This window comes from Astatotilapia calliptera, chromosome 22 (genome assembly GCF_964374335.1).
Source record: "Astatotilapia calliptera chromosome 22, fAstCal68.1, whole genome shotgun sequence".
Classification (NCBI taxonomy): Eukaryota; Metazoa; Chordata; class Actinopteri; order Cichliformes; family Cichlidae; genus Astatotilapia; species Astatotilapia calliptera.
In genome coordinates this window covers 13,196,392-13,209,479 of record NC_137442.1, presented here as the reverse complement: position 1 = coordinate 13,209,479, position 13,088 = coordinate 13,196,392, and the positions used below count along the sequence as shown (strand labels likewise).

The 13,088-nt window shown below is 40.3% G+C and overlaps 2 protein-coding genes across 5 annotated transcripts; both read right to left on the bottom strand.

The window, feature by feature from the left end:
- Positions 1-3: 3 nt before the first annotated feature.
- On the bottom strand, positions 4-4,643 carry dnajc8 (DnaJ (Hsp40) homolog, subfamily C, member 8). Its single transcript, XM_026155921.2, has 9 exons — positions 4,498-4,643; positions 3,870-3,971; positions 3,271-3,327; positions 3,092-3,158; positions 2,718-2,812; positions 2,516-2,587; positions 1,082-1,173; positions 867-942; positions 4-764 (listed from the first exon to the last, which is right to left on the bottom strand). Exons 1-9 carry the CDS (start codon positions 4,567-4,569, stop codon positions 645-647), a joined length of 753 nt encoding a protein of 250 aa, XP_026011706.1. The 5' UTR covers positions 4,570-4,643; the 3' UTR covers positions 4-644.
- Positions 4,644-5,326: 683 nt separating this feature from the next.
- LOC113014407 (heterogeneous nuclear ribonucleoprotein R) lies at positions 5,327-12,938 on the bottom strand. 4 transcript variants are annotated; one of them, XM_080295721.1, is made up of 16 exons: positions 12,586-12,750; positions 11,782-11,942; positions 11,570-11,688; positions 11,346-11,453; positions 11,106-11,219; positions 10,752-10,928; positions 10,446-10,581; positions 10,112-10,317; positions 9,871-10,020; positions 9,658-9,779; positions 9,035-9,573; positions 7,066-7,126; positions 6,659-6,726; positions 6,047-6,107; positions 5,654-5,760; positions 5,327-5,509 (listed from the first exon to the last, which is right to left on the bottom strand). In XM_080295721.1, the coding sequence occupies exons 2-12, from the start codon at positions 11,936-11,938 to the stop codon at positions 7,092-7,094; spliced, it is 1,863 nt and encodes a 620-aa protein (XP_080151847.1). In that variant the 5' UTR covers positions 11,939-11,942; positions 12,586-12,750; the 3' UTR covers positions 5,327-5,509; positions 5,654-5,760; positions 6,047-6,107; positions 6,659-6,726; positions 7,066-7,091. The 4 variants fall into 4 exon arrangements, with proteins under 4 accessions (XP_080151847.1, XP_026011704.1, XP_026011700.1 ...); XM_026155919.2 differs by lacking the exon at positions 6,659-6,726; XM_026155915.2 differs by lacking the exons at positions 5,327-5,509; positions 5,654-5,760; positions 6,047-6,107; ... (1 more) ...; positions 7,066-7,126; positions 12,586-12,750 and adding an exon at positions 12,876-12,938 and having other exon boundaries at positions 8,082-9,573.
- Positions 12,939-13,088: the final 150 nt, after the last annotated feature.

Below are 13,088 nucleotides of genomic sequence, written 5' to 3'. Positions count from 1 at the left end.
AAGCAGTTTTTTAAAATTTATTTTCTCCAAAACATAACTTAAAATGGTGAGCTGCTTAAATTTACATTATGAATACACAGAAGACATGCACAGAGATGTAGGTTCTCAACAAGAATGCCTGTTCCAACAACACATTTGTAAATTTGTATCCAGTTGATATTCTACTTATAAAAGGAATCAATGACAGCCAGATAATAAGAAGCATAGATGCCACATAGCTTATAGATATCTGTATCCCATAATCTAGTTATTTCACTTTTTTCTGCAAGTTTTAACAGTTTTGGAGACCACAGTGAAGTAGGCTTGTTAAGACAAAGATTTATTAAAAAACAAAACAAAACAAGGAGAACAAGAAAGCAAATGACAGCAAACCATGTTTCCACCCTCTGTCACACGAATGGAAGATGCATCATTTCTTTATTAACCGGGGCAGGTATGATCTCCAGCTCCACATCATAAATATGTACATTAGAAAAGCCAAGTACAAAACTACAGCTGTCGGGGTCGGGATGTTGTCCTATGACACAATGCTGATGGCTGTGATGATGATTACACAGATGACCGCAGACAACAAGGAGAGGATACACAGAAGTGTTTCTTTCATTTAAACAGTGGATTTTAATTGAGTGAAGTCCAGTTTTACATCATTCCCTCTGTTCCATTTTGACTTTAGGGGGCTTTAGGAAGGACCTGTTCTTCTTCTCTTTGCTTTTTCCTTTGGCCTGGAAGTTCCTCCAGCTGTCCACACGTCCATCTCTTGTTTCCTGAAGAAAATAAAAATATTATTTTTCAATTAAGAAATCCAAATAGCACAGTCATCGTGTTTCTATTTACAGATGCGTAACAACTGGCATACAAGAACGCACCTCAAAGTTTTTCTGCCACTCTCGCTGTCGCTTAGCGTTCTCTGCTGCCTCGATTTCTTCTTCTCTCGCCCTTTTCCTGGTAAATTGAGAGAAATCCAGGATGTTATGAATGAAAACATTCTCTGTTTCTAAAACAAACTACCAAGTGGTAAAGACGGGTGAATGTTTTAGTCATACAGAGCAGCAACCAAGTTCTTAAAAATCCCACCAATTACCTTTCATGCATTTCCTTTGCTTCCCTCTCCTTTCTCTTGATTTCCAGCTCTGCAAACAGCTTCATGGTCTGTTTGTACACTGCTTGCTTGAACTGGAGAGAAAGAAAAATAAAAAACACATATATGATATGAAGTACAGTAGTTAGCTCTGTTTCCTCATAGCAAGAAGGTCCCAAGTACTAAACCAGGGCTGACACGTTTGCATGTTAGGTTAGGTTAACTGGCAATTCTGAACTAACTGTGAATTCAGCTGTTCCCTTTAGCAATCACCACAGTGGATCATTTACCTCTATTCCTATTATCCTCTGTCACATAAAGCCTTCACTACTTCCACAAATCTTTTCTGTGCTCATCCCTCTATCTTCAATCCAGTATATTTACTACCCCTCCTCTGCACATGTCCAAACCAACTGAGCCTTGCCTCTCTAATTTTGTCTCCAAACTGCTCAACCCGAGCCGTCCCTCTGATCTACTTGTTTCTAATCCTGTCTATTCTGGTCCTCTGGACGTCTTTTTGTCAGTGCTTTTTCATACATCATAGGAGATCTCGCTACCATCTTGAAAGCCTTCCTTTTCATCCTTCTGTCACAAATCACCCCCTCTACTCTGCTCTTCACCATTCTGTTACTTTAGATAGATGATCACAGGTATTTAAACTCATTCACCTTCACTGCCTTTTGGTAACACTGCTGGGCATTTATTCAAAGTACTTTAATTTCAATGGTGTCTGCCACATAAAAACTACACGCATCAGTCAAATCAGATTTAAAAAATAAAGGTTTACAGAGTTTGCCCCAAAATATTGTTTTTTTAAAAGCCTCTCCCCCCTATTAAGTTACACTTTGTGGAGGTACAGAAATTATTTTACTGCTACAATATAACCTGCATTATTAACATTGCATTAATAATATATCCTACAGCATTGATATTGCATTAAATATGTTTATTAAAGCTATTGCCACCATATTAACCTTTTTATTACAGGTGCAGCTATAATTATTTTATACACATTGCATGTTTGTGCTCATTCAGAGTTGATGCTCAGTCTATTAAAGAAGGTTTTACACAACAGATATGTCTTCACAATCTATGTGTGATGCTATGTGTGATGATGTGATGCTGCATACTCCTGAGGAAGGAGTGTGTGTGTTTTAATAAACTCATTGTTTGATTGCACTCTTCTGGGCCTCTGTTGGTTTGTTTCATTGCTCAACATTTATTGAATTCGGGACAACTTACTTCAATGTCTTTCCTGGAGCAAAATTCTGCTATTGGTTTGCAGTGCTAGCACGATCCCTCTTTTTTACATCTTGCTAGTCCAGTGATTTGTGATAAAGACAGAACTATTCTTCACATGCCTTCCCTTTAAAACATTGTGGTTCTGAAATTACAATAAAATTATAATAAAAGTCTCAGTACCTCAGTAGAACTTACCATTTCGGGATCATCTTCCTCTACATCCAGTGGTTTCCCTTCTTTCTTCAACTGTTTCCTTTTCTCTTTTACCTTTAAAATATAAAGAAACATCGCATTAAAAAAGTCCAGATAATGAAACTGAGTAACATGGAAAGGGGGGGGGGGGGGGGGGGGGGGGGCGCGCATTAGATATTTTGTTTTCATGGTGGAAAATACTCACCATATGCTCCACATATTCCTTTCCTGCATGAATCACATCTAAGGCTCTCTTCTTCTGCTCTGGATCCAGTAAGAGTTTGTATGCCTTGTCCACAGCTAGACATAGTATAACATTAAGGCTCGATTACAGAGTGGTTTTAATGTAAGATTAGCAGATAACTGTATCACAGAGGCTCTAACAAAGTCAAATTGTTGTTTTCATACTTTTTATTTTAATTTGTACAAAAACAACAATGAGACAGAAACTGGTTTTTAGGTTTTGTTTTTTTCCTCCAGAGTTTATTGAGTGTCCAAATAGCCAATAAAACCCATTTTAATTAACTTGGAGCTGTACAAAAATACAAGCCAATAAGTGATGTACGTGAGAATTGTTACCTTCGAACGCTTTCTGCGCTCTGTCTGGATCGCCCTGATTTTTGTCTGGATGGACCAAAATGGACAACTGCCAAGTAAAAGAGATTTAAAATTAAAAACAAAAACAGCATTGCAAAGAACACGCCATGTCTGTAAAAATTAGGTCACTGAAAAGCCTCTTCTCCATAACACTTCCTTACCGCCCGAAACCTTTTCTTCAGTTCATCATCTGTTGCCTCTGGATCAATTTGCAGAACCTGAAAGAGATTTGAAATCGACAATTGTTAATAGCGTTGGATCTCATAGCATTGATACATCATAAGCAGTTAGAGCTTTGAAAAATATAACTCTTGGGTTCTGTTATTAGGCTTTGGAAAAGTTTGTCCCTGACAGGTAACTTTGGTCAATCACAGATCCTTTCAGATTGGCTGAGTGAATAGTATGAGGAATCAAAATTATTGCACAGAATGAAGGAAGACTGTCACTTAAAAAAAACATGATTTGATTCCTAAGATCAGCACAACATTTAAAAGGGTACATTTTAAAATTGTTTCCTCTTCTTTGATTTAGGTCTAAGAAGATACAGATATGAAAATAATAAGGAAGCATCAAGTATAAATATCAATTACATAAGTTCCTAAAAGCTATATACATTATTGCAGTTCCTTTGTTAATTAGAAGTGAAGTGTGAATGAATTATTAAAAATGCTACATACATACATTGATAGGTAGCATATTTAACAATGATAATAATAATTAAAAACAAAACAAAAACGACACCATTAGTGCACTAGGTTACCTCAAAAGGGTTGAGATTGAAGTATGATGCGCCAGGTCTGAGCAGTCTGTCAATCTGCTGCTTGGAGGTTAACACAGAGTCTCGCTTCTCGATCTGCTTCACCTTTAAAAATGAATAGCAGCAAAACAAAACAGTGAAAAACTTCACAATGCAAAGGTCCTGGCAAACAAGGCTTCCGGAATACATTTTTATTTTCTTCTGAATTATGTCAGCCAGCTCCGAAGAATGAAATACGAAGAACGAGAAGGATGCTCTTAATTTTTTCAGGAAGCTATCCTCATTAAATAAATACAGGTCAACATGTACACTGACCCAGCAGCAGCTTCATAAAAGGCCCGCCAACGCAGTAACTCCTATTAAGCAAGCCATAGTTTAGGTAACATGGCTTGTAGTACTAGCTGCTGATAATAATGAATAAAATAAGCCCAAATAACAGTGTTTTTTTTTCGTACTAACAGAAGACTGAAGCTGCTCACAAACATCTCGTTTAACGTTAGCTTCTCGTTAGCTGATGTCAGCAGGCCTCGTAGGTGATAAACGCGGTAATCGCTCAATAACCGGCTTCAGTCGGTGCAAAGACAGCAACCGATACTTTAAAGTGAATAATCTAACTTTAAATCTGCTTTACCTCAGTGTAAAAATTTTGAAATAATTCATCCGACACATTATGCACAGAAGACTCTCCCTCGGCGGTCGCCATCTTCGCTCGGGTTTACATGTGACGTCGTGACATCACGTGACTACAGATTAAAAATAAACCTACGTAACGTAAGCACACGTTTTATAACAATTTTAAATATTGAAAAAATATGAAAGTGAATGAATGTGCTGGGTTAGAAAGGTTTAAAGGTTTTCAAATTAAAAACATTGCATTGGCATGTTTTGACATGACAGGAACTAGAAGACTTTACTTCCGCTTCGACGTTTTTTTAACCAACATTTAACATTTAGCGACGGATTACAAACAGCGGTCACTCCTTCACGACGCTTTGCTAAAATCTTTAAGCTGGTGCAGGACTCTGTTGTAACACGTCTTCAGCCTTTTTCCCCAAACCAGCCCCCACTGTCGTTCACATCTGCGTATTCAATGTATCACACTTGACTGAACGTCTAAGAATATACTTATAAGTGCCATGGTGCAGACATCCTGTGTGACTTATGCAATATTTATTTAAACGTTTAAGGCATGAAATTTCCTTTGCTTAGGTCAACTTTGTGCTTCCTGTATTTATTTGTATTGAGTGATGTGAGGCAGTGAGTTGAGTACAGTCAGCTTGATTGGCTGAGGTCTACAGTGAGCCACATATGCCCACTCTCCTATTGCCCATTTCCACTGGTTTGACTGGAAATGTGCTATGAGACAGTCAGCTATAGTTTACTGCACTCAGTGATTTCTAATGAGATCTCAGAAATGCTGTAGTGGTATAATATTGTGTTTATACAAAAGAAAAAAAATATGCACACACAAAGCTGCAAATTTATTTGTGCAATAACATGTATCAAACAGTCCGATACATAGATCGTTCCCTCTTCCAGCAGTAAATCTTTGAGCTGGATGAATGAGCAGTGGCAGCCTACTAGGCGGAGCCAAAGGCCTCTGATGGAGCTGTGGGTCACGTGTCCATCTTTTTCTTCGATTTCTGTCCAAAGACAAAAAAAAAAGGACATGTTTTTATTTATTTAAAAATCAAGCGCTATAAAATCTTCACATCTCTGATGCATAACATTGCTCCAGCTGAGAAGGGGATCATTTATACGATTACTACATTGCAAAACTTTCTGACCTCTGACTTCTGTTGAGCCTAACGTTGCTGATGTGCCCCCCTGGGTTCTGGACCTCTGCACCTTCCTCATCTTGTGGTATGTGGTTTATCATCAGGGATAGCAGTCCCTAGAAAACATACACAAAAAGCTTGCTAAAAGAAATCCTGGTTGATCGATTTTTAAACATTAACCATCAAACCCTGCACATGACTGTAGAGAGTCATATGATGCTCATTTATAAAATCCACAAAATCCATAACTTTATATATTTTTATTCTGAAAACCTTATAAGACTTACTTGCTCTGGGAAGTTTAGAACTAGGACATCCAACATTGTTTTAAAACATGAACTAACCTAAAAATAAAATCATATTTAGTCTTTCTGAGTATTACTTGATAATGAACAATCTTACCAATCAGTCCTTTCCATTTCTGTGAACCCATTCACATGGATGGGGGCAGCTCCTTTACTGCCTGGTGACAAGAGGCAACATATAAAGACACAGTTCTGACATGAGAGGCTGTTATGGAAACTCCAGCATTTGCAGGCACTTTAATCAAAATGTGTGTGTGTCAGTAACTAGCTCTACATCCCCGGCTTACCTGTGAAACACAAATAATGTAGCCCTTCTACTGCCATCTTGTGGCGGTAAAGGGTAAAGACATCAGTTTAGAGGTGCAGCCTTTGTTTAAACACAGGCCAGTCTCACAGATGTTTAAGTTAGCAGCTCAAAATCGGATTGAATAAATATGAAAAGTAACTTCTCTAGTAAATATGGACCCCCTAATTAACACCTATTCAGCTCTGAAAATAGCCAATAAGTGCAGCATCGGCAAAGGAAACAATGCACCACTGGTAGTGCTGGTGCAGAGCTGCTACCTCTAGTGGCACAGAAGGGGAAAAGTGTCCATTCCGCACCCACCGCCCAAATTAAAGAACGCGTGGAGACAACAGACGATTTTGGTGCAGTAAGCTGAGACAGGCAGCAGGTGTTTTGCATATTTTTAGGTTTACAAATGCTTACCAAATTCCTTGGCTGGCTGCCCTTCTGGCTGTTTAATCAGTCTAAATTTGTGCACGACTCCCATTGACCTTTAGATGAAAAATTGACATTATAATTGTGAATGAAGTACCCATTATTCCCATGTTCTCTAAACCCCAGAAATCTGCCGGTTTGAATTATTATTTTCAATGATTCTTCAATCAATTTTTGATTCTTCTTGATAGCCTGGAAAAGAGGAGAGAGAGAAAAAAAAAAATCACCCCCCCCCCCCAAAAAAAAAAAAACCCAAGGAAAAAAACGTTGATTCACAGCAGAGTATATTAGCAAAGAGATGATAAAAGCATAGTGTATAATTAGGGCTAGTGTTTCTCCAGTGATTACAATTAGCTAGAGAAGAGGAGACAGTACTCTGTGCAAGGCTAGCTCACCCTTGAGTACCGTTCAGGTGAGTTCCTCATTCTAGCGGTGCCGCTCTCAATGCTTCTCCACCTAGGCAGGTTGGAATAAGAGGACAGACACATGAAACAAAATACAATGACACCATGGTATCAAAACGCAATGGCTAAAAGAAACAAAACAAAAAGTTTTCTAAACAGATCCTGACAGGTGATCGCTTGCTATAGCTGGAGGTGCGTTTTAGGAAATTTGGATGGTCAGATCCTTGGGGTCTTCAAAAGGAGAGAAAAAGACGATGAGATGATGTGCAGATTTTGGAAATTAGCTGCAGAAAATCCATTCCAAGTCAAATGTGTTGCTCTAAATGTTGTAAGGAGGTCAGTATCAGGACCACAGACGTGTGAATAATTTTTTTTCTACTATTATCCAAAACTGTCCTTGTCTTGAAAGTTTGTGGATACAGAGCTTAAGTTTCATAAGATGTCAGCCCTAAAAAAAGAGGGGAAAAAACAAAACACTGGAGCTGGGAGGTGCTGGAAATTTACACCTGTGAAAATCCTGTGTTAGCTACCCACTGCTCTCCAATTATTAAATGTTATACCGGTCAATAAAAAGCTCAATAAGCATTTGCATTATTTTCACAAGAGTAAATTGCTTTCCATCTTCTCGTCATAAACGACAGCATTAAATGACGGTAGGCTGGTTGTTCACCGTTTGACAGACAGGAACAATCTTGGGTAATTGCAAGGAGTCCAATTTACAGTGCGGTCCCTTTAATTGTTGCTGCAACATTCACAACATGAATTCAGTGTGCAGGATATTACTGCAGTCTGAAGAATAAGGAATACAAAAAATAAATCCTGCTTTTGTATCATCCAGACACCTTTCGAATTCTCGTCCCGTTGTCTGACTGCGCAATTTCAGTCGTTTGTGATTAACCTTTGAGAGAGAAAGAATTTGACTTGGAAAAGAAGATATTCATCCAAATGAGAGAATTGAGATTAAAAATCAAATCAAATACTGAATGACAACACGGAATTTGAGTATCTGACAATTGACTGATGCTCAGCTGAGTTTTATTGAAACGGAACAAACGTAAAAGTTATAAATACAAAGAACATCAGAGAACAAACTGCTATGGCTCTTAAGGTAAGCCAAACCAAATTCTACTGGGCAAGTTTAAAGAAAACATAGGAAGTTATGGTATCAGTTTAAAAAACAAAAAAACACAATTTGTCTATATCTAGAAACGCTAGGCATACACTTTAAACATTACAAAACTTTGATTTTTCTTCCTTCCTGTGGATTCTTTTCTCCACCGTTGCAAAAACAAAAAGAAAAAAAAATGACGTAAGAAAGCTCTACCATATGCATTTATTTACAAGCAAGTCCCTAAAGCAACTATGAGAAACCACAAATAAAGGGAGTACAAGAAGGAGAAGGGAGGAAAGGGGCATGGACAGAAACTTCCTGCAAGGCAATATTCATTATTTAATGTTGTCTCAGACTTTTTGAGAAGGAAATGTCCACTTTTTTTCTTTTTGTGTGTGTAAATGTTCATTGTTGGCTTTAAAAAGAACCAGGAACAAAAAGGAACAATAAAAGCGTTTTTTGAGTGTTTTTCTTTTTTTAAAGACACGTGTCCCAATGTAACTGTAGGAGTAGGAAATGATTCACCACAACGGTTACGTTCATTTCTTCAGCCAAAAGGCTTTCCAGCCAATCATCTTGAGCCAATTCTGGGGTCTGTCCATTTATTTTTATTTTTTCTGAGATATATACAGATTTTTTTTTTCCACGAAGGATGAAGAATAAAAAGTCAATCAAAAACATTGTGGCCAATCTCCTGTTTGTTTTTTTGTTTTTTTATTGTTGTTTTTCTTTTTTTTTTCTCTTTTCTTTTTTTTTTGTTGCCAAATACCTTTTGGTGCATCTACTTCCACTGTTGCCCATAAGAATCCTGTGAAAACTCCATGGTGTCATTACTGTAACCATAGTTACCAGAATAGTCGGCCCCTTGCTGCAGGGGCTGCTGGGCGATGGGCTGGGACCCCCAGTTCTGTTGGTTGTTGGTCTGGCGGCGCTTGGAGTCAGGCTGGTTAAACACGTCTGCCTTCCTCTTTCCGCCGACGTTGCCGCCGCGATTGCCCCTGGCCCCGCGAGGACCGCGGCCCCTCTGAGGCTGGAAAGGGGCACCTCGCCCTCCTCGGCCACCCCTCGGACCACCGAGGGGTGGCCCTCTTTGGGCGTAGCCACCCCGGCCTCGTGTCGGTGGAGCTCCACGAGCCCTGGGAGGAGGTGGACCTCCCCTGCTGGGACGAGTACCACGGCCCCTCATGGTGTACACGTCTTCGTAGCCGTAGTAAGGGTCTTCATAGCCACCACGGTAGTCATGATAGTCGTAGCCATAGTAGTCATCGTAGTAGTCATCATAGCCATAGTAATCAGGTGGATAGGCATAGCCCCCTCGGCCACCACGGCCCCTGCCTCGGCCCGGCGGAGGCATGCGTGGAGGTGGATAGTAGTAGTAGTCATCATACCTGGAAAGAAGAAGATATCACTTCAAGCAGTTGATTCCTTAAATGAGAAGACGTCAGCTGACCAGTCAGATGTCTCTGACTCACCCCGCATTTCTGGTAGTCTGACGAGCTGCTTGGCGCTCTTTCCTCTTCTTGTCTGGGGGCTTTGCCAAGACAATCTCAATTTCTTCTCCTCCCAGTTCCTTCCCATTCATCTCCTCCATTGCCTAATCAAACAAAACAATCAGTTTCTCATAAAAGAAACTCACGGAATCGTCACACAAGCAAAAAGGTTTGGCCAAAGCACGAGAAACTCACCTTTACGGCAGCATCCCTCTCTTCAAAATGGACAAAAGCGTAGTCTTTCAATTTCTTCACTCGTTCCAGCTTTCCAAACTGGGAAAAGGTCTTTTCAAGAAGCTCCTCAGTCACTGCTGTTGCCAGCTTCCTCACAAAGAGCACCTTTACCTGTAACAACAGAGGAAACAGTATGTTTGTCGCACTGGAATGCAGAGCATTCCTGATGTGTATTAAACAATGGGACACTAAAATCACTAACCTTAGCCATGACCTCTGGGTCTGGTTCAGCTACAGGGTCAGCCCACTCCACAGTGACCGGGTTCCCCCACACTTTGACCTTGCCGCTCATCAGGCGACGGCGAGCCTGTGCCGCGGACTTGTGGTCCTCATACTCGAGGAAACAGAAACCACGGTTCTTTTTCTTGTCATCCGGCTGATGATACAATATCACCTCTTGGAGACCCTCTGTGAGGTAAACAATAACATCTGACTTTCACAACCATTGTTGTGTGTGTTTATCAATCATTTTTAAGCACTGATAATTTGTTTAAATGAGTCTCTAAGAAACAAAAACCTGCATGTTAGAAACAAACCTGTCACTTTGCCAAAGTCTTCCAATATACTTTCTCTTGTTTTGTTCTTTGGAATCGATCCGACAAACAGGCGATTGTTTGCAACAGATATACAAACTCCCAAGTACTTGCCAGGGCGGATTTCATGGTTATCACACTGTAAAAAAAACAACAACAAAAAAACCCCAGACAAGTTAACAAATGAGTGAAATGAGCTGAAAATACTGTGAAGCACAAGTTATTACACTTTCTAATAAGTAAACCTTTAAGTCTATTTCTCCTCAAGCTGTTAAAATATGGACTGATATTTCCCGCGACATTACTTACAAGCTTCACAGCCTTCTGTGCATCATCCTTATTGCAGTATGTGATGAAGGCATAACCTCTGTTCTGACCAGATAAAGGGTCCATCATTAACCTGAGGTCCCAGATGGGACCAGCAGACTCAAAGAGCGGCACCAGCTCATCTTCATACAAATCCCTGGGGATTTTTCCAACAAAAACCTGAGGAGAGGACAGAGGGGAAAGAAATGTGAGAGAGCGTAATGATTTGCAAAACATTAAGCTTTTAGTCTTTATGAATGACATTTAGCTTATATTTTCTCAATCTTACTCAAATAATAAAACCCAGCCTTGGAAATCATGACAGACAATTTTTTAATCTGTCAATCACTTCTCTACCTCAGTTCCACTGCCTGGATGAGTGCCTTTGAACACATCCTCAGGTGGAGGACCCCCATATTTTCTCTGGCCTGTAGTGACATCCAGGGTGTATCCTGTGCGCTCCAACAGGGCCTGAAACACACACACACACACACACACAAAACAAACATTAACTGAACTGCGGCTGCAGAGGCGTGTTTATATGACATTCAATCTGACCCGCTACACAAAAGAGCTTAGCCAAATGACTTTGTTTACCTTTATTTTTGCCTCATCTGGGCCCTTGGTGGACTCTTGTACCTTACTTCCTTGTTTTTCTCTCTGCCTGTAGGTCTTCATAACTCCACAAAGGAAAGCACTTTTATTCTGCAATGAAAAACAAAATCAAATGAGATAATCAATTTGCAACAATTTGTGTCAAGTTAAAACTCCTGTCAAGGGCAAATAGACATGGGTCTATTCATTTTCTCCTATGTGGATACCTGTACATGGGACAGGTCGCTCTCTTTGAACTGCTGCAGCACAGTAAGCGCTCCCTCCTCATTGAATTCCCGCAGTGCATCGATAGCCCTTTCATCCAGGTCAACGTATGCCACTAGGCCTACGGGTACAATGGACGTTCAGCATCAGGCTCAGCTACAGAAAAGCAGCTATACATTATTCTTTTAGTGGAAATAAACAAACAGCCACTCACCTGTCTGGAAGATATTATCTAGACTTTCAGCTACTTTCTGGGGCAGCCCAGCATCAAGGAGGGTCTGGTAGTTCTCTGTGTGTGTTGTGGTCACATCCATAGGCTCTTCCTCCTCCTTTGCCGGGGCAGAACTACCGTTTACCTCAGCAGCAGCCATTCTCCTTCAGCAGCAAAGCAAAGAAATACATTTTAATGGTTCTTTTTAAGAGTTTATTTTACTTAAAATCAGACCAATAAAAAGAAAGATCCACGATCCTAAACTACATTTCAATCTTTATGTATGTCATCAACTCAAATGCAGTTAATCAAGTTGATTTACAAGCTTTATGTTTTCTATTTAATTACAAAAAAATAAAAAATAGGACTCACTGGAACTGTAGTTCTTATAAATGTAATTTAATAACTATAATTGGCGTCGACACGTTATAATGTACTGCACAACAACAACCTGGTCACTTCAAGAAAACACGTACAGCCTCAGTCCCGCCCCCCTTCACATGCAGCTTGCAAGCCAGCGAAATGAATGCTTTTCTTTTTATGTATTTACGTCCATATGTTTTTGACCCAACACCCTCTTCTACAAGTAGACAACGCTGGATAGATTTTACAGCATTTTTAGTCAAGAGGGATCCCCGAATACGTTATCTTGCCCTTGCGGAAAAAAACAAAACAATGATGATGGTTAGCTTTCTAGCTGGCTAACGAGCTTACATACGAAGGCCTCGCCGTGCAGAAAGACACCTTTCGCAAATCAAGTACACGCGCGCCCCGTACACGGGCAAACACACAGTTAGCGAAACTCACCAGAGCGAATCAGGAAACTAACTCCGACGGGTGTTAAAACGTGAAACGACTAGCCTATCGGACATACAAATAGTGTCTAAATGCGCGGAATATGTTTGAGTCTAACCCACGAGACAAATTTCCAGACAGATACGGTCTCGTCGTCGGCTCGCCGGAACAACGCCACTGCTTCGAAATCATCGCGAGATGTGGACGAAAACTCGCCGAGTATGTTCGTTTTGACAGGCCAGGCCGGGCGTGCTCGTATCGGACAACCTGAAGCTTATAGTAAGTTTAAGACGTATGCTTACCGCTTATAAGCAATGAAGTGAGCTGAGCTTAACGCCAACCAAACCAGGCGATAACCGGGGCCAAGCTCAAAAGGGCTTTGCAACTCAAACTAAGCGGGTAGCGCTGGGATCAAAAACGAGCCCTCCATCAGCTATCCAACCACGGAGAATGAACTATAACTGGCACCGCTTTAATCCAATGGGAGCCACATTTCTACATACAGGATCAGCCTC

Excerpts from the sequence above, each read along its gene's own strand:
- dnajc8 (XM_026155921.2), bottom strand. The coding sequence starts at position 4,569 with ATGGCGACCGCCGAGGGAGAGTCTTCTGTGCATAATGTGTCGGATGAA. Across the intron at positions 2,813-3,091 it reads AGCGCAGAAAGCGTTCGAAG|CTGTGGACAAGGCATACAAA; the intron begins GTAACAATTCTC and ends TACTATGTCTAG. Across the intron at positions 765-866 it reads AGTGGCAGAAAAACTTTGAG|GAAACAAGAGATGGACGTGT; the intron begins GTGCGTTCTTGT and ends TATTTTCTTCAG.
- LOC113014407 (XM_026155915.2), bottom strand. The coding sequence starts at position 11,938 with ATGGCTGCTGCTGAGGTAAACGGTAGTTCTGCCCCGGCAAAGGAGGAG. Across the intron at positions 11,220-11,345 it reads CAGATGAGGCAAAAATAAAG|GCCCTGTTGGAGCGCACAGG; the intron begins GTAAACAAAGTC and ends TGTGTGTTTCAG. Across the intron at positions 9,574-9,657 it reads CAGACTACCAGAAATGCGGG|GTATGATGACTACTACTACT; the intron begins GTGAGTCAGAGA and ends TCTTCTTTCCAG.